The sequence below is a fragment of the Phyllopteryx taeniolatus genome, chromosome 4, assembly GCF_024500385.1.
Source record: "Phyllopteryx taeniolatus isolate TA_2022b chromosome 4, UOR_Ptae_1.2, whole genome shotgun sequence".
Classification (NCBI taxonomy): domain Eukaryota; kingdom Metazoa; phylum Chordata; class Actinopteri; order Syngnathiformes; family Syngnathidae; genus Phyllopteryx; species Phyllopteryx taeniolatus.
In genome coordinates this window covers 18348010-18368807 of record NC_084505.1, presented here as the reverse complement: position 1 = coordinate 18368807, position 20798 = coordinate 18348010, and the positions used below count along the sequence as shown (strand labels likewise).

Sequence of the window (20798 nt, the reverse complement as noted above, 5' to 3'; positions counted from 1 at the left end):
AGTTATTTCCCTCAGCATTTCCTGGAACATTTCTGCTGCCTACTGTTGTCCGCACTCGCTGCCTCACCACTAATGGACATGAGCAAACTGACATTTCTTGAACCGATGAAACCAGCCAGAACCTGCTGGAAAGGTCTAATCAACAGTGTCTATCCCAGCCTTCAACCGTTAAATCTTCAAAAAAACTCCTGGCTTTCTCTTGTATGAGCATTTTGTATTTAAAAATTAAATCAACTGTGACGTGATCACACCTTGTCTGGCAGTCCAGCGGGCTGACAAACGATCCTGAGCGGTAGCGACTGTTTGTCACTGAGCGCCTTCAGGTGGCTGCTGATTCCTGTGCCCTCGATCTGCCACTGGCGCAGGTGGTAGGCAAACCTGAAAGGGCAGCAAAGCAGAGGAAAGAAGGTGCTTTGAGGCGGTCTTCTCTAGCGGTGGGAGTTCCCGTTGGGTGTACCTGCGCCTGAAGGCCTCCAGGTGCGTCTTGAGCATGAGCAGGCCTCTCTCTATGCTGGTCAGGCCCGAGTGTGCGTCCTTCTCCAGGTTGGCCGACGCCATCAGGAGACTCTCCATACACTTGCGGATGAACTCCTGCTCCTTCTCCAGGCCCGTTTTACCCGCTGGACACATTACAGATTAAAAGCTACGGACATTCGCATCACCGTCAAAATACTGAAATGATCACGTGTTATTATTTTTTCTTATCACTATTATTATGTTATACATTATTCTAACTATTATCAAATTATAATTCTACAAAACTGTAAACGAAAATAAACATATACATGGTTTTCATCTCGGAAAACAAGCGCGAGAGGATTCGCAATGTGCTCCGCAGGTAACGTCATGTTTACAACCAAACACAGCAGTGGTGGATACTAGCGACACTACAAGTTTAACTACATTTCTCCGTAGTGTCCCTACTTCAACATCAAATAGCTTTTCATTAGTTCAGTTATTTGCATGGTCGCAGCGATAGCAAAGTAGCATTCCCCCAGGATTTGCAACATCATCATTTTTGTACCTTATCTCGTGTCCGCAGTCGACACCGGGACCGGCGGCAAAATGTGCGCCGCAGATTGTAAACATGCAAACAATATGGCGAAGGTAGGTACATCTCAGCAAGTTCCTTGGGCTGTAACTCACCAAACTAATGCTGCTTCTCAATTCCTTGCGGTACATTTACACATTAAGTGTTGGTACTGTGTGACCCAAAAAAGAAACTAGCGAGAGGAGACAGAGCCAGGTATATCCTGAAGCTGACACAACATTCGCCAGTTGAATTCACCTAGTCATCACGACTTAAAAGTTCAAAAACTCAGTCAGCAGTCCGAGAATGGCAGGGTGTGTGAGACCCCCCCATGGCACCTTAAATATTGTTTGTGCAGTTTGTGAAGAGAAAATCTTAAAAATGGTTGTAGTCCATTTAAAAAAATAATATACACATACACACACACACACATACAGACACACACAGTGGGTACGGAAAGTATTCAGACCCCCTTAAATTTTTCACGCTTTGTTATATTGCAGCCATTTGTTAAAGTCATTTACCGTATTTTCACAACCATAAGGCGCACTTAAAAGTCTTAAAATTTTCTCAAAAATGGACGGGGCGCCTTATAATGCGGGGCGCCTTGTGTGTGCACACAGAGTTCCAAAATCTATCAATGTTGTTGTGTGATGAGCGCTCCGCTTGACTGACTGGGAGCATTTCCTGCCGACGTGGCTGAGGACAGCATGCAGAAGTAAAGGGGCAAGGGTGCGTGTGAAGGAGGACCCCCCCAGTAGGTATATCGCACCGGTATGTGCATTGTGCAAAACAACATCGGTTTGGCGAAGGACCCCCAAAAATTACTGCGGTCAAGCCAGCCTCCACTCGTAAAGTAGCAAACAAGCCCCTAATTTAGTTCATACTAGGCATTACGGTAATAAGTCGCCAATGGGCGACTGCTGCCGTCCAAGGCACTGCCAGGGCCACTGGGAGCAAATTATGGTTCAGTGTCTTGCCCAAGGACACTTCGACATGCGGACGGACAGTCGTAGCAGGGATTCGAACCTGTTCTACCTACTGAGCCAAAGCCACCCTAAAATAATCCCCTTGGTATCGCAAGACAAGTCCAGATCTGTGTGAGAGACCACCAAGGACTCCACTAAAAGAGGTTTGATGAAGATCCGATTTGAACCCAGGTCCTCAGAACTGTGAGGCAGATGTGCTAACCAGTCGGCCACCATGTGCAAATGTTAACTATCACATATTTTCTGCACCAAGAATCGTATCACTCCCATACTGAATCGTTCGGTTTTTTTTAATCGAATCACTACCCGTGTATCTAGATATGTATCAAATCGACCTCATGCCAGAGATTCCCAACCCTACGATAACCCCATAAACCATTTGAAATGTTATCACGGTTCAATTGTTTAACCCCAACATGCTCAATGTCAAGCTATCTCCACAATGCAGGAGCCGCCGACCACTGACCGTTGATGTAGTAAGAATTGATGTACTGGATGGCGGCGCGGCTGATGTCGGCCGACTGAGCTCGGAGGGCGATCCCCCACAGCTGGTCCATCCCGCATAGCTGAAGGTTCGCAAATGTGGAAACAGAGAAACATTCGTGAGTAGCGGGTTGTAGCGGTGGGGAGGGGTGGCTGGCGAGGGGGGGTCAGACCTCGCAGCTGGCGGCGTTGTCCAGCGCGCTGGTGGCCAACCGGGCAAGGTTGCAAAGGTGCTGGAACAGGTTCAGGCCAGTCATGCTGATGGTCTCGGGCTTCAGCTGAGGCATCTGGGGACACAAAAACAACACAAAAGTAAAAAAGAAATAACTTATTTCCTTTGTTTCACCAGGCAGAGGTGGGAACAAGTCATTGCTTTGCAAGTCACAAGTAAGTCTCAAATCTTTGCCCTCAAGTCCTGAGTCAAGTCTCGAGACGAGACATGCAAGTCCTGAGTCAAGTCGCAAGTCCCACACTTGGAGTTTCGAGTCCTTTCAAGTAATTTTACCAACAAAATAAAAATATTTGTATATAATATTTCTATTTAATTCATGTGTATATATAACAAACTGCATATATGTATTTAATATATTTTAAAATCTACATGTATTTATCAAAACAAATTTGAGAAGTGCATTGAACCTTTGTAAGAAAACTAGGGGGCTGATCATAATTTTTACACCTTCAAAGCCAATCGTCAAGGGGGGGGTTTAGTTAATTGCCCCTTCCAAACCGATCGATAGTAGGTTTTCAGTTATTCTATGAAAACGCGATGCTATGACTTACTTTTTCCTCACTATTTCTGCAAAACTGAGTTCGGTTGTACTTTTGATCCATCCTCATCCACAAATCCATCAAAATCCTCATCTTCTGTATCCGAAATGAACAGCTGGGCAAGTTCTCAATCAAACACGCCAGGTTCCCTCTCGTCATTGTCAGAGTCAGTCTCGTTGCGGTGCGGCTCCTCAGAAATGATCCCGGCCGGCTTTTACCAAAGCTCGACAGTGCAAGCAGACACGTTAGCCCAAGCATCCACAATCCATTCACAAATTGTAGTGTAACTCGCCCGGCGCTGCCTCCTAGTCTTAGTAACGCTGTGTTTGCCATCTGTCATCCATGGCTCCCACGCCGCTCACAACTTCACTTTGAACGCCCTGTTTACACTGATGTCCAGCGGTTGGAGTTCCTTCGTCAAGCCTCCCTGAATGATGGCAAGCTCCAAGTTAATGCACTCAGTCGAACGGTGACTGTAGAGACGCTTCTCCCGGCTGTTCTTTGCTCATTAACCATTGCTCGAGTTGTTCTTCCAACTCGGGCCACCTCGCCTTGTTTCCGCGGAAACTCAGCTTCGTCTTCTTGACTTGGCGAAGCTCGTTTTCCTGCTTCCTCCACTTGCAAAACATGGATTTGTTTCTCCGTGCAACTAATAGCTTGCAGTTTAAACTGTGGTTCGTAAGCCTGTCTCTTCGTAGGTGCCATTTTCGGTGGTCCTTAGCCAAACCAATGCACATACCGGAACTATATACCTTACTGGGGGCGTGTCTTTAGCGTCCTCTGTCACGCGCACCCTCCCCCCTTCACGTCCGCATGCTGTCCTCGGTCACGTTCGCCTTCCTCTATATAATTAGCGCGTCGGCAGGAAATGCTCCCAGTCAGTCAAGCGGAGCGTTCATTAAAGTCACACAACAACATTTACAGATTTTGGAATTCGGTGCATACATAAGGCGCTCCACATTATAAGGCACTCCGTCCATTTTGGAGAAAATGTAAGAATTTTAAGCGCGCCTTATGGTCGTGAAAATACGGTAGTATCCAGATCACTCAAACCACTGTCTGTTAGTTCCAGATGTGACTGCTGTTGTTTACTGGCGCTGTGGCTCAATCAATAAGCAGACACTAGAACACGTATTTCCAGGTTGTGCTGCTATTGTCACAGATATACACTATGAGGACTAGATTCGGTTAACATATGTGCCTATGCTGCGGCCATGTTAGCTGTGGTTCAATCAAGGGCAATGCAAGGAAATTAGGTTACAATTATTATTAGCTTAATTTTTTAAACTTCGCTTTTAATATATGTTTAAATGAGTTTGTATTGTTTTAAAAATGTTGAAAGACCTTAAAAAATGAAGTGTTGTAAATGCTATGGTGTATTATTTCACTTATTGTGGGGGTGGTCTGGAATATATAACCCCCGCCATGAACGGGGATTACTGTATTTTATTTGTAGAAAAGAAACTTAACTATTTTGTTAAAAAAGAAAAATGAAACCGGTCATTTTTTTGTAGTTTTTTTTGTGTTTCCTTATTTTTAATAACATTTTATTCTTAAAAAGAAACCTTTTTTTATTTTTTATTTTTCTTGTGTAGTAAGTTTGTATAAGGAAAAAAAAGAGTAAGTCCTCCTCACCAGTAGTTGGTGCTAGACTGTGGTACTTTGACACACTGGCTAATCATCATGTGCATCAGAAAGAAAGTAAGAATGTTCTTTGTTCACAATGAAGTCATTTTGGTCAATGAAATTTTATGCAGGTACTCTGTATTGACAAGTACTCAAAAGTGAACACTCTTATTGGACTGAAATAAATGTGGTTTCGAACGTTCCTAGTGGCTAAAGCATGTCACGGACTTCCACGCAAACGTCCATCTGCTCAAGCGAACCCACATAACTGTTGTTTTTTTCTATTTAGTGACCTGCAGGAGTAGCACAGGTGCGCGTACCTTCTCCAGGAAGAGGTGCTTATACGTTTCCATGCCCATGGCGTGCTGTTCCTTGCTGCGCACCTGATTGAGCAACCAGTGCAGGGCATCATCGTAGCACTCGGCGTCCTCTACCAGGCAGTGCCAGAGGATGTCCACCTGCTCCAGACTCAGTCCTGAACGCCGCAATAAATACAACATGCACCAATTTTGTTGCCAACACTTCTTTCTGCAAGACGGAATTTTGACTTGCGCGCCTTCAGTGTAGTACCAAGTTTCAAGAGAGGGACAGACACAGAGCGGTGACAGAAAAACAAGAGAGAGAGGTGAGAGAACAAGAAAAAAGAGGTAAGAGAGAGAGCGCTAAGACAGAGCAGTAGACAGACAGAAACAACACAAGAGCGAGCGAGCGAGAGAGAGAGAAAGAAAGTGTGAGATGTAATGCAAATGTCCAAAATAACTAAGGAACAAAGGTACAAACAACTTTCTGGAACCTAACCTATTGCTTAGTGGTAGTAAAAGTAGTAGGGTAGCGTGTGTTGTGTGTGTTTTAGAGGTCTTACTGAAGTGGTCCGGAGATCCGAGCGTGGAGAAGACACACATGAGGAACTGTAGGCGCACCTGGACCTCGGCACTGTGACTGTACCTAAACAGGGCGCAAAGTCACTTCACAGTCTTGTGTTGTATCCAAACACAAATAGTGGGGCTTGCACAGCCAGATTAGAAGAAATTCAACCACCAAGCCAATCTTTTCTTAACTATTTATGAAAATGTGCCTGTGCGTCAAGCCTTCTTAATATTGCTGAATTTTGACTTCACAATTTGACTAAGTCTGGCTGTTTGAACACGGGAGATATTTACTTATACAATACCAAAGCGGCATAAAAAAAAAAAAAAAAAAAAAAGAAAATTGCTAAATTCAATTACATTTATTTTTTTAACCAGTGTTGATTCTTCCGTTATTGATCAAATGATATGAAAATGCCCCATACACTTTTTGGACATTTTCATTTAGGGGTGTGCTGTGACATTTTCCAAATGTCAAATATGTGCCACGGCGGTATCAAGTTTGGGAAACGGCGCGTCAGAACTATCGAAAGAAGACTCACAGTGTAAACGTGTGGCGGTGCTGTCGGACCTCTTGGATGTAGTGCTGGAGGTTGTCAAAGAAGAGCCTCATCATGTGCAGCTCCTTCTCAGCCCACCTGACAGAAAAAAAATACCTTAGAGCAATGGTTCGCAAACATTTTACACCAAGTACCACGTCAAAAAAGATGTAGCTTTCCAAGTACCACCGTCGGGACCAACATTTAAATACAGTAGGGTAGATTTGATCAAAAACAAGGAGGAGGTTTTAGTCCTAAAAAAAAGTACATTTACTATTATTGTAAGCCATTGTAACAATGCACAATTTGGACATTAACACTGTTTAAATACAGGAAAATGAAACAAAACCATCCATCCATCTTCTTTACCGCTTATCCTCACTAGCGTCGAGGGCTGCTGGAGCCTATCCCAGCTATCTTCGGGCGGGAGGCGGGGTACACCCTGAACCGGTCGCCAGCCAATCGCAGGGCACAGAGAAACAAACAACCATTCGCACTCACATTCACACCTACGGGCAATTTAGAGTCTCCAATCAACCTACCACGCATGTTTTTGGGATGTGGGAGGAAACCGTAGTGCCCGGAGAAAACCCACCCAGCCACAGGGAGAACATGCAAACTCCACACAGGCGGGGCTGGGATTTGAACCCCGGTCCCCAGAACTGTGAGGAAGATATGCTAAACCAGTCGTCCACTGTGCCGGCTAAACAAAACTTACTTAATTAAATTGTACCTAAAAATGTTTTTAAAAAAAATCTTAAAGATTAAAAACAATCTTAAAGATTCAATGCAAATGTATTTTACTTAAGTTCAACACAACTGAAACGTACTTACTGTACTTGAAAAATAAAATCTACTGTACAGTAAGAGTAAAAAATGTACTGTACTGGATTTAAAAAATAAGCCACTGTTACATGATGGTTGGACTCTCTTCCACTCTGGAGTTGCCCACGGTGAGGGGCGCAGAGCAGGTGTGGGTATACTTATTGCCCCCCGGCCTGTACATTGGGGTTCACCCGGTGGACGAGAGGGTAGCCTCCCTAAGCCTTTGGGTGGGGGGGACAGGTCCGGACTGTTGTTTGTTCTTATGCACCAAACAGCAATTCAGAGTACCCAACCTTTTTGGAGTCCTGAGAGGGGGTGCTGGAGAGCGCTCCCGCTGGGGACTCCATCGTTCTGCGAGAGGACTTCAATGTTCTGGCGTCTCAGGAGGGGGCAGCATTGCACCATCAACACTGTGTATAGTGGGGATGGGGCGCTTCTGACCTCGGTATTACATGATGCACTTTGTACATTAACACTGCTTAAATTTAGGAAACATTCTTCAACATTTGCATTCTGTTTTGAAGAACAGCCAGTGGGGGGAAAGAGATGGATTCTTCAGGAGACGCAATTGTTGATTCTTCAGAAGAGGGAATTGCAATTATTGCTGCGTTTTGCGGAGGCATTGTTTGGACTTTTATTGTTTATTTTACGTCAGGCAACTTGTTGGGCAGCTAAGCAGTCCTTGGAATGAAGTTTTGTTCGTTCGCAGCAACCATTACTATAGTTTATGTTTACACAGCAATTATGCATGATTATTTTCTGCTCCAGAAACAAATTAGTGAGCTGAGTTTTTGTTATTTATTTTTTTTTTTTAACAAAAGACAGAGGGACGAGCATTGCCCACTGCTAGGTAAAATGTGTAATTTGTATGCAGTCATTTCCACTACGTCATTGTCAATGCGCCACCAAGTAGGCCAGCGCTGGAAATGAATCGGGCATTCACGAAATATTAAAATAATAATAACCAAAAACTGAAAGATACAGCAAGATGTTGAATGAGTTGTTGGCTTGGTCAGCATTGGGTCATCTCCTGTAGGAGTGGCTTGAGTGAAAATGACTTTTTTTGTTAAAACAAACTAAAAATAGTTACATACTGCAGGTTTAAAGATTAAATGAATTGTATTTAAAATATAAATACAACTGTACTTAAGAAAAACATTCTGTACAGGATTAAAAAAATATAGCACCTAAAATATTGGAAAAAAAATTAACTTCAGGATTAAATGCAAATTTATTGTACTTAAGTCAAATACAACTGAACTGTACATACAAATGTAATGTACTGAACTGGATTAAAACAGTTTAAGACACTTATTTGCAAATAAAAGTTAAATAAGGCAACAAAACAACTCCAATTGATTTGACTGTTACTCACATGGTGATCCAGTGAGTGTCGTAACTGGATCCAAACTGCTGGAAAGTGCCAAAGAGCTTGGGGAGGAGTCTCAAGGAGACCACAACAGACCTGAGGGCACAACAACACGTGGTCCTCGTTAGTGTTTGTTTGGGGAAAAAAAAAAAAAAAAAAAAAAAAAAGAAAGCCACTACACTTGTTTGGTTGTGCTCCGGTTGGGTTCTCACCGGTGGTGTGCCAGGTTGTCCAGGCAGCCCTCGATGAAGCGCATGCGGATCTGCCGGTCGGTAAACCAGCAAACCAGCGAGCACAGCAGCTTCTCGGCCTCGTTGATCAGACCCTCGGACAGGTGGATCTGAAACACAAGCCGACTCATTCACTAACACTCGTGCTCACTCAGCACTCACTCACTGAAGCTCGCGCACACAAACTAACGAATGCACGCACGCATTCACAAACCAACACTTATTAACACTTGCACATACTAAAACCAACACTCACTTACACACTAAATAATCAGCGCACACAGCTACACACACGTGCACTCACTAACCAGCGCTCACGCTGACTTGCACGCACGCACTCACCAGCATTCGCTTGCAAACATGCACTAAACTATGAGGGGACGTTAGGGACATTATTCAGGATTAGCTCTCACACTTACTATTAAAATGCTTTCACACACACACACAAACTACTGAAAGGCTCTCATAAGGACTACTCAAACACTCTCATACACAGGAGTCTTGCTCTCATTAACACTACTCAAATGCTCTGAGTAACACTACTCAAACACTCATATGCACGAGTCTTGCTCTCATTAACACTAATCAAATGCTCTCATTAACACTAGTCAAACACTCTCAACCACACGAGTCTTGCTCTCATTAACACTACTCAAACGCACAAGTATTGCTCATTAACACTACTCAAATACTCCTCAAACACTCATACGCACGAGTCTTGCTCTCATTAACACTACTCAAACAATCATACGCACGAGTCTTGCTCTCATTAACACTACTCAAATGCGTTCACACGAGCACGTCAATTACATTCTCGCACACATCACTAGCATTCACGAGTTCATGTCAATCATGCTCACACGTGAATACTGTAAATCTTTTATTAGGTAGTTCAATTCAAAAAGTGAAATTATAGAGATGAACTGCACACTGCACACACTCAGAGTCAAGTATTTCATATTTAAAATACGTATTATTTTGATGATTGTAGCACATAGCAAATAAAAACAATCCCCATATTGAGAAACTAAAATATGTCAAACGAAATACTGAATTAATTCAAAAAATAAAGTGATTTTTAATGTAGAAATTAGGCTGGAATTTGCCCTCTGAAAAGTACTAACCAGCCACTAACCATAAACCGAGAAGTCTTTTTGTGAATGTTTAAGCTTGACTGACGACTGAAGTCACTGATATAGTATTTGAGCAAAAGGTAGAGTACCGCGTCGTCGTCCTGCACCAGGTCCCACAGCAGCGTGTTTCCTTTTTTGCAGACATTGTCCAGGTTGACGTCGGTCACTGCATGGCCGCCCGAGTACTGATGCTTATGCACGGCTGGACCTGAAAACCAAAAAAAAAAAAAACTCTTACAATTCTGAAAACACCCAAAAACCACTGGACCGGTGAGATATCAGGTGTGTAGCAGAAAATTATCCACTTATTTTGTACAAACATTATTATATAACATCTGTGTGTGGGTTTCATTCTCCATTAGCTTTGTGTTCGACTAAACAGGCCAAGATTTCACACCAGGCATGTGCACATACTTGTCATTACGTTTCATTCATCGATAGGACATCTTGAACGTAGCCGGAAAATATTGCACAACTTTGTTTGCGCGTTATTGTATAACGTCACTTTGTGCTGCCTTGTTCTTTAGGCTAGTATGCCAACAAGATATCGTTTGGCTGACAAGAGAGCAATTATTTAACAAAAGAGAATTCAAGCTGTTTATTGTCACTCTCCGTTGAAGTTTACTGTCAAACTAAATATTAAACAAAGAGAATTACACCTTGAGTATTTAAAACCACCCAAAAACCTCGCTTCAGGAATGCCCTGCTAGCTTAATGCTAACACATAATGGAAAGTCCCACTTATGGGCAAACGGATAGCATCGCTAGTCGCGGTGTTGTAACCCTTTAGGCAACCGATATTTAAACACAAACGGTGGAGTAACATGTAGAAAGGCAGTATCACAATACTCACAGGCAAATATTCGTTATCCTCTGTGAAAAAAAGACATTGCAGCTTACTGAGTCACAAAGTGATGACTACTTTGTTTGTGTGACTGTATAATACTGACAAACAATGAATTCAAGCATTAAATCATGATGCAGAAATTGTTTTTTTCTCTCTCTTTTGTTACATTATATTAATTCATGTTATTGCTAGATGTTTTTATACAGTACAATATTATAGATTGCTGAAAACCAAATTTTTTTTGTTTGTTTTTTGTGGGAGGCTTGAACGTGTTAATGTCATTTCAATTCATTTCGATGAGCAAAGATGATTTGCGATATGAATATTTTAAATAACGAGCGAGGTCATGGAACGTATTAAACTCGTGTCTCAAACGCACCACTGTTTATACTTTTAGTGACAGTGTTTGATGACGTACCGTGAGATTTTTCTGTCAAATATGTGCCTTGGCTCAATAACATTTGGGAAACACTGCACACGAGCGCGCACACACGAAAATAAAAAATAAAAAATTATGCCCACTGCACGCGCACACACACGGGAAAAAAATAAAATAAATACATTTTTTCTTTCAATTTATGCCCGCCCGCCTTCGCCCACCTTGCACCAGGTGCTCGTGGTAGATTGATGCCAGGTTGGGGAGGTGCTGCTGCAGGTGTGAGCTGAGCTCAGCGTGCGAGTTTATGTGGACTAGTTCCTCCTCACAGCCCGATTCCTCGCCGTCAAAGTCAGCCATGTTCTTCTCCGACTTGGCACTGACCTGCGAGCTGCTGCAGCTCACATCGTCAGCACTCAGCATGTCCTCCACCATCGGCCTACACACACACACACACACACACACACACACACAACATAAATAGGGTTCACACACACACAGAAACTGTGTATCTGTACTATATAATACAGACACACACACACACACACACACACACACACACACTCGACTTTACATCGATTTTAATCGGCCTTATCGGTATCGCCGTTTTTTTTTTTTTTAAATAACTTTATTGGCCGTCAGATATTTACAGCTCTATGTCAAAAGACACGCAACAAGGCTAAAAATAAACTAGCTTTTGGATTCAAATATACTGTGCACGCGGCGACGTGGAGTAAATGACTTTTGCGAAGCCGATCAATCGGTTTTGTATTAAAAAGTAATTCAATGCATTTTTCCAGACCTAACAATATTCCTGTCTGTGCCAACTATTTGATTCAGTCGTCCACTAAAATCCATTTAAATTAAACCATGTTATGACAAATATTGTTATACAATTAAAATGTGATTAATTGAGATTAAGCCTTGCAGTCCCACTATATGGATTTTAAATTACAGTTATTCTATTTTTAATACTGTTTCTACAAAATTGTGTTATCCATTGTTCTTGCTCTCTCTCAAAATAATATGTATTTGTATCGTATTAGGTGTGTTTATAGGCCTTTCAAAAAATCTAAGTGCCGCAAATAAAACAAAAAGCCCAGGGTATATTTAAATAGGTCAGGATATTTCTATTTCAAGTATTTCACTTATTGCAGAGGTGGACTGGAATTTAACCCCCTCCGCACAGAGATAATCAGTTCATGAATGGATAACAAATTTATTATTATATAAATAACTACTTTATGAACAGATAACCAGCTGATTGGGGGGGGGGGGGGGTATGGTTATTTATACATAAAAGGACTAAGGACTTTATTGAGCTCAGGATCATTTCTAAAATTCACACTATTTAGTTTATAATCAACATTAATATTGAACATTTTGGCTGGTAAATATTTATTGGACAGGGGGAGAATATAAAAAGCGGTTATGTACAGTAACTTCAGCTGCCAGATAATTGTGACAGATTTAAAAAGCAGGAAAATTTGGGCCTAAATGACAAAATACTCCCCCTTTGTTTTTCAAAACTGAACTGAAGTACAATACTTGAGTTCATGTGGATGTGAAAGCCCCGGTTCAATTGGGTTTGCCTTGGACCACGCCACTGTGCTTAGCCAGCGACGGCAAGCCCACAAACTGCGATCACTTGCTTGTGCGTTGATTAAGAAGGCAGCTCGCCAGCTAGCTAGCCCACTAGCTGCACTCCACTTCAAACGTTCCTCTCGGTTATCTGCTTCATTATGGTGCCGAATGGCGAGCTGGCTGGAAACTGTGGGCTGCCTAGACTTCTCTTTACCGATCGATTGCGAGGCTCGTGGCTGCTCCGCTCCCCGCATGTGAAAGCCAATAAGCCTGTCCGCCCAGTCCGCAGTGAGCGGCGTCGCCTTCGCCCCTCGGAGGAAAAACTAACTCCCCTTCAGTTGCTTTGAGAGTTAAATATAAAATAACAATACAATTACAAACCATATAGTAGACTTTTTACAGCGCACATACAACTCCATCTGCCGCCATCGCTTGCCATGTCGTATGAGTTTTTTTTTTTATAAACACAAACGTACTGTACATGGGGAAAGTCTGGGAAAAAAACAATAAATAAATAAACCCGATTTCCAGCGCTAGGCCAAAGTACTTTAAGCCATGTTTCTCATTTTGAAATTTCCGGTTCAATAAATATCTGAAGTGCATCGGTGACTGGCTTTCCTTGCCCAAATTCCAGGGCATTAAAGTTCCTGAATTGCTCCAATTTTTATTTTATTTATTTTTTTACACTTCACTCGAGCAGCAGCTTATCTCAAGATCACTTGCAACAACAAAAAACAAAAAAACAAAACAGTAGATCAAGCGATTGATGTTAAGGGGCATGAGGAAGACTTACCCTTCGTGATGGTGGTGGTGATGATGGTGGTGGTGGTGGTGGTGCTGGGGGCCAATGAAGCGACGGCAGTTGAAGATCTCGCCGCCCATTGCCTCGCCCAGGAAGTCGGCGGGCCGGGCCACGCAGGGTGGCTCCTGGGGCCCCTGCCCCACCTGGCAGGAGCCGATGTCGGGCGTCTGGGGCACCTGTGCGGACGAGGATGCCACACACGTGTCCATCATCCTCATGCGGCTCTCCAGGGAGGTGGACGCGGCGGTGGCAGCGGCAGCCATGATGGCGGACGTCTCTGGGTTGAAGGGGAGAACCTTGGGTTTGGCGCCCTCGCTCAGAGCCTCACCCGCCTTCCTCTTCCGTGACTCTACTTGTTCCCGCGGGTCCTTCTGCCAGAGATGGGGGAGTCCAGTCACAAATTAGACTGATCATTTTAGGACTGGCGTGGCTAAAACTTACGAAAGAGTCCACTTGACTTTGACTTCAACAACATGACTTAAGTGTTGCCCGTTTATATGTTTTAAATCTGCTATTTGTTTTGTTTTCCAGTTATTTTTGGTGTAGTGTGCCAGTCCGACGTGTTCGTATTCAGTTCGTGTTTTGTATTTTACAATATAATGTGCTCATAACATTCATCCATCCATTTTCTACACCGTATAACAGCTTTCATGAATTATGAGCCCAAATTGTGATCTGTGTTGCCTTTAATTTGACATTTTGCAGAAGGCAACACACTTTTGCCGCGTTGAACTGATTTGCAGTTGTCTGTGTGACACGCCGAAGCAACTGTGTTATACATACCTCCGTGCATCTGTCAGTTTTGTTGTATTTTGTTCGTTTCTACATTCCAAGACCACACCTAACTAATTGATCAACAGTATAAGGCTTCAAACAGGAAGTGGCCATTTATAGTAGTGTCACAAGTAGGTTACAACAGAGTTACTGGGAAAATCACAGAAAGGCATACAAAAGTGGATGTCAGTCATGAATCAAACACCTGTTGTGAATTTTGGCTTTCAGCAGCTTGTTAGAGAGCAGCAAATTGTGCAGAAAAGTCCTGAAAGATTCAACAGTTAGAAATTGAAAAGTTTACAAAAGATTAAAAATTCCCCAGTAAATGTTATACACCATATTTCCTAAAGTATTCGCTCACCAATCCACATAATCTTGAATCAAGTGTTCCAATCACTTCCATGGCCATAGGTGTATAAAATCAAGGATTTGTGAAAGAATGGGTCGCTCTCAGGTGCTCAATGAATTCCAGCGTGGAACTGTGATAGGTTGCCAGCTGTGTCGTAAAGTTCAGTCGTAAAATGTCCTCGTTCCTAAATATTCGACTCTCAGATGTATTATAAAAATGTGCAAGCTTTTGGGAACGACAGCAACTCAAACACAATGTGGTAGGCCACGTAAACTGAATGAGCGGGATCCGTGGATGCTGAGGTAAAGAGGTCGGCAACTTTCTGCCGAGTCAATCGCTACAAACCTCCAACCTTCATGTGGCCTTCAGATTAGCTCAAGAACAATGCACAGAGAGCTTCACGGAATGGAGTGGAGACCCATCCTCTAGAATGATGACTCACGCTTCTCCATCTGGCAATCTGATGGACGAGTCTGGGTTTGGCGTTGCCAGGAAAACGGTACTTGTCTGACTGCATTGTGCCAAGTGTAAAATTTGGTGGCGGGGGGATTATGGCCCTTTAACTCTAGTGAAAAGAACTCTGAATGCTCCAGCATACCAAGAGATTTTGGACAATTCCATGCTCCCAACTTTGTGGGAACAGTTTGGAGCCGGCTGCTTCCTCTTCCAACATGACTGGGCACCAGTGCACAAAGCAAGGCCCATAAAGACATTGATGACAGAGTCTGGTGTGGATGAACTCGACTGGTTGACCTCAACCCGATAGAACACCTTTGGGATGAATTAGAGCGGAGACTGAGAGCAAGGCCGTCTCGTCAAACATCAGTGTGTGACCTTACAAATGCGCTTCTGGAATAATGTCAAAAATTCCCATCCTTCCCAGAAGAGTTGAAGCTGTTATAGCTCCAAATGGTGGACTGACATCATATTGAACACTATGGATTAGGAATGAGATGCTACTTAAATTCATATGTGAGTCAAGGCAGCTGAGTGAATACTTTTGGCAATATAGTGTATATGGTTTAAGGTTCATCCTGAAATTTCACTCCAAAGGCCATACTTTTTATGAATAGTGTACTGTATGTTGTGACTGAGCAAGATAGTATGAATTAACCCAAGTGATGACTTAACTCAACTTGCTTGAAATTTAGTGGGACTCCGCTTGACTTGAATTTTTGCCATAGTTAACTTGGGACTTGCTTGAAACAAAGGTTAGATTTGAGCCTTACTTGTTACTTGAAAAATGTTTTCATGTCTTACTCTCACCTCATCCTTCTGCGACCCACCATCAGCAGGCACCTCTTCTTCCTCGTCCTCTTCTTCGTCTTCGTCGTCATCCTCCTCCTCGTCTTCCTCCTCTTCTTCTTCCTCCTCGTCATCATCCTCCTCCTTCAGGACCTCGCTGTCAGCCATGTCGTCAGAGTGGACCTCGCTCGCGGGGCTGCCAGCCGATTGGCTGGCTCTGCTGGAGGCAGCCTCGTTGCTAGAGGCATCACTGTGGCCGCTGGTGCTGCCTGGCCCGCTGCTGCATTCCTCGGCGCTGTTGGCCGTCTCGTCAGAGCTGCCCTGCATTGACTCCTGACAACAACAACAACAACAACAACAACCATCACCACGCTGACGCGAGAATGTGACGATATTTCACAGATGTTGACGCCAGTACAAGAAGCACCATTAGATGTCTTGTTTCAGCCATTCTATAATGCTCATTAGACAGTATCGGTGCAACACTTAATCGATAACTATTCATTTTATTCTTTTGATAATAATTTTATTCTTTTGATAATTGATCGATTAGAGACCTCGCTTAACTAAAAATTGTCCAAATCTTCTGAATTTCAGCCTGTCAACATTTTTTTGCAGTTAATTTGAAATGTCCCGTTTCTTTTAAATAAAAACATTTCCCTTTTTTTCAATTAACAGATGGAAATAAAAAGTTTGATCCGATTCATTAATTGAAAAAAAAATAATCGACAGTTAGTTGCAGCCCTACTATAGTGTCTCACAAATGAGTGCACTCACATTTTTGTAACCATCTGAATGTTGTAATATCTTCATGAGACAACACTGAAGAAATGACATACTGCTACGATGTAACGTGTAGCTTCTATAACAGCGTACATATACTGTTACCTCAAAATTACTCAACAGACAGCCATTAAAACTTCTTGTGTCAGAATGCTTTAGTTAAAACACTGTACAATCACACTGTCATATAGAATTTTGTTTTGTAATATAAGCAGTGGTGGGTACAGTAGCCAAATATTGTACTCAAGTAAGAGTAGTTACTTTAGATTAATATGACTCAAGTAAAAGTAAAAAGTAGTTATCCAAATATTTACTTACGAGTAAGAAAGTACTCAATGAAAAAGAGTAACTTCTGATTTTAAATTTTTTTTTTATTTTTTTTTTTTTTTTTTTTTTTTTTAAATCAGAACATGAACATCAAATAAACCAAAAAAAACAAAAAAAAACATATGGTAGTCGACACACACCTGCCACCATTTCAATTTTTAACTGCCCAAAAACCAACAACACATACATTGGGCCCAACAGAAACAATATTTTTCTTTATTCGCTTAAATGACTTCATGAAGAAGCTGTTTGCTGACCAGACTTAGTGATTGTGTGTGTGGGACACCATAGTGATAGTGCTAATTTTGCCATATCCACTGCCAAAACAACAATAGAAACATCTGCAACTTACCGCAAGGTGTTTTCTCAATTTTGAAGGGGCTGAAATATCCAAATTTAAGAACTGCATGATAAAGCTGTTGTTTTTTGGAGTCTGTAAAATAAACAGTCGTGCGGCTGTTTTTTCCCCCAAAATGAGTAATTTTGATTGGCTCGCGAAGGCTACGTGCGCGGTCATGCGACTGCCTTGTGTCCTCTGGTTGGTAAATTGGAGTCAAATGACATTGGTGATCCCGTTTGATAGGCGGAACAGGCTCCGTCTGCGGAAGTCGAAGATGGAGTCTAAAAATAGACGCGCACACGCAAGAATGAATAAATAAAAGTAGCGAACGGTATGCCGATCATTGTAACGGAGTAAAAGTATCGATCCTTTTTCACATAAATACTCAGGTAAAAAGTATGGTGCATTTAAAGTACTCTGACAAATATGGTTTATGGAAAATGTTACTTGAGTAAATGTACCACGTTACTACCCATCTCTGAATATAAGACGAGGTAAGAAAATATTTTGTTAATATGGTCAGCCACAGATACTAAGAATGCCAAGTTATCAGTCCTTTCACCATGGTTCCTGTCATACTGTGTTCCATGTTTTATTTTGCACATTAAGGACAAAAGTCCTGTTTTTGTTGTAATTCCTCATTTGAAAAAGGACCACTCAAGCAACAAGTTTTTCCTCATGTTTTTGAGATTGTGTAGTGAAGGCTACAGCTGGCGACTAGCGTGGACAGAACGGGTGACAACAATTGAGAAATTATTGCCAGTATTTTGAGGGTAATAGCCCGTCAGCAACATACAGTATTGGGGGGGGGACTATGAACTAGTTCATTTTTGGAACGGTGAACTGAACTTTGAACGAGTTCGCAGAGAAAATTAAGTTTCACCTCACTGAAGTCCAATACGGAAAAGAACTCTTGAGGATGTAGGGAAAAAAATGGTTGCTCTAAATAAAGATGCCTAGGTTACAAGAAGGTTGCCAACACCCTGAAATTGTGCTGTGGCACGGTGGCCAAGGTAGCGGTTGTCCTGATCCGATCTTTGAGATCAGATATTGGTCAGATGTGAGCAAAAAAACGAGTATCAGATCGGACTGGATCTAAAATATCCAATTTTACCACTCTTAGCCAACCACTCCATTCCACGCTCCGCTCCAGCACTTCTATGCAGCAGCGCCCTGACGGCATGCAGAGTCCATGTATCATAACAACAGGTTGCTAAGGTGCTAATATAGTAGCAAGGAGTGAATGTTGCTTCCTTAAAGTAGCTGATTGACACTCCAGTTGAAGTTCACTGTAAAATTAAACATCAAAGAATTATACCTATTGAATGCTCAAGTAAATCAGAGTTAGTTTCTTCATTTTTGTCCACAAAAATCGCTAGCTCAAAGCGAATATACGATGAATGAAAAACACCATTGATGTGCTACCGAAAATTAGCACTGAGCTCACGGCACTTCTATCTCAAAATGATGAATATTGGTACATAAATGTAGTATAAAACATACAAACAGGCAATATAACAATACTTACTGTTGTACGTTATTGAGTAATATCACTTGATGACGCCTTTTCTAACATTCAATACTACAAAATAGGTAAATTATGTATGATTATTGCTGACATCGGATCGGACAGATATCGGTATCGGCCAAAACTCAAGGCTGCAATATGACATTGCATATGATGTCCCAATCCAACTTTTTCCCTTTTTTTTTTGATACTGATATCGGTATCAGATCGGAAGTGAAAACTTTGGATCGGATAATGTGCCTTGATCGGAAGTGAAAACTTTGGATCGGATAATGTGCCTTGGCGCATTAGGTGTGCTCACGGCACATTCATGCGGGGATTACAGTGGCAACCAGTGAAGCTCTGGTCAACTCCATCCCCAAAAGGGGAAAATAATGGTGGCCACACAAAATACTGAAACTTTGGGCCCAATCATGGGGTGTATTCACCTTTTGCTGACAGCGGTTTATGATTTTGTGTGTCGCGTTATTTTGACAGGACAGTAAATGTGCACTGACATTGTAGCAAAGCACTTTTTCAGTGTTGTCCCGTGAAAAGACAGAATCAAATATTTACAAAATTGTCAGGGGTGTTTCTCTCTTCTGTGAGATACTGTATACACACACAAGTGAATCATAAGACAAACCTCAGTGTCAGAAAGCCTCTGCTGTCCGCGCTTGCTTCCCGCCATCATCTGCTCGTCAATGTCACTGCCGGCGCTGTGCTGCGTGTCACTGCTGTCGGGACTGGCAGCCGAAGAGCCTGACCGCGACAACGGCAACACAAATGTCACAATTACGTCAAGTATGCCACCATAGTGGACATATGATGGAGATGAAGTGGCTTTTTATTGTCTTGTATCCAAAATGTTGGGTGCCTGGAATGCCTGCCCAACCATCAAGTGTGAAATTAAACAACCATATAAGTTTTTTACCTAGCTGTTTATGAAAATGTGTCCATGTGTGAGATACTTATTATTTTATGAATACTGAGGTCACAGTTCTGACATAATCCCACCCACATACCATGTTTCACCACCCATGACTTGTCAGCTAAGCTAAGCGAAGATCTGCCATTTTCAAGCAATTGCCAGATTACACTGCGTGAAACACAGTCATGTCAAAGCAAATAGCTTAGCAAAGCTGTTTTGAGTTTTTGCTGGATGCACAGATTAGCATTAGCTTCTGGCAAGCAGCACATTAGCATCTAAAAAGCTGCACTGCGGGTTAGTGAACAGAGGTTCTACGGCTAAATAAAACAAACATTACAGGGCCCCTTACATAAGCTACATAACATTTGGTCACAAGCTGGCGGTTTACGTCGCACGTTGAGGGTTGAGCGTGCTGTTAGTGGCCTGACATCAGTTCTGTGACCTTCACAAGCGTTCCCACGAGCGTGGTACTGACCCTTCTTGTTGCCCATGGCCATGTTGGTGTTGAGTAGTGAGGCGAAGGAGCTTTGCTTGGACAGCTGGGCCTTGGCGGCCAGGGCGTTGTTCCACAGGGCCTTGATGAGCATGGAGGCCAAGTAGAGAGTCTGCAAAGCCACAAGAGTCTCTGTTAGCTCACACGCTCCAACAGTTGGGGGATTAGCAACTCCATACACTCATCTATTTACCAACTTAATTTACACAAGTCCGAATTCTGAGTTGCGCACTTTGAGCGTATTATCACAGTTCATCATTGGAAACCCTGGTGTATCGCAGATTTTTAAGTGATTTTGTGTGCGTGTGTGTGTTTTTAGTTTTTAGTCCAAATTTGGAGTAGCGCACCTCCAGTGGAGCACCACATTGTGCCACAATATTCCAGGTAGCACTGAGCTTTACTAGACGACATGCAGCGAAATTAAGCGCAAAAACAACAGGCAGGGAAGGTCCCCAACTAATCTCCAGTAACTGGTTGTTTCCACAGAGCAGAGAGAATGTGCCTTTGAGTACGGTTGTAGGCTCTGTTTGTATGTGTTGCTGCTCTGTGTGTGTTAAGTAGTAGCTGTTTGAAGGTTTA

General features: G+C 42.5%; 1 protein-coding gene across 3 annotated transcripts in view; it reads right to left on the bottom strand.

Annotated features, from left to right (window-relative positions):
* usp34 (ubiquitin specific peptidase 34) overlaps positions 1 to 20798 on the bottom strand; it is a 93180-nt gene that overhangs the window by 57228 nt on the left and 15154 nt on the right. For 2 of the 3 annotated variants that reach the window (XM_061770172.1, XM_061770174.1), the window contains exons 12-26: positions 20202 to 20331; positions 19442 to 19557; positions 15860 to 16171; positions 13462 to 13841; positions 11309 to 11523; positions 9951 to 10069; positions 8711 to 8838; positions 8505 to 8594; positions 6308 to 6403; positions 5762 to 5844; positions 5220 to 5374; positions 2676 to 2789; positions 2486 to 2585; positions 458 to 620; positions 252 to 378 (exon numbers count right to left, since the gene is read on the bottom strand). In XM_061770172.1, coding sequence (XP_061626156.1) covers positions 252 to 378; positions 458 to 620; positions 2486 to 2585; positions 2676 to 2789; positions 5220 to 5374; positions 5762 to 5844; positions 6308 to 6403; positions 8505 to 8594; positions 8711 to 8838; positions 9951 to 10069; positions 11309 to 11523; positions 13462 to 13841; positions 15860 to 16171; positions 19442 to 19557; positions 20202 to 20331 — 2328 coding nt within the window. The remainder of the gene's footprint in view (positions 1 to 251; positions 379 to 457; positions 621 to 2485; positions 2586 to 2675; positions 2790 to 5219; positions 5375 to 5761; positions 5845 to 6307; positions 6404 to 8504; positions 8595 to 8710; positions 8839 to 9950; positions 10070 to 11308; positions 11524 to 13461; positions 13842 to 15859; positions 16172 to 19441; positions 19558 to 20201; positions 20332 to 20798) is intronic. The other variant, XM_061770173.1, reaches the window with a different exon arrangement.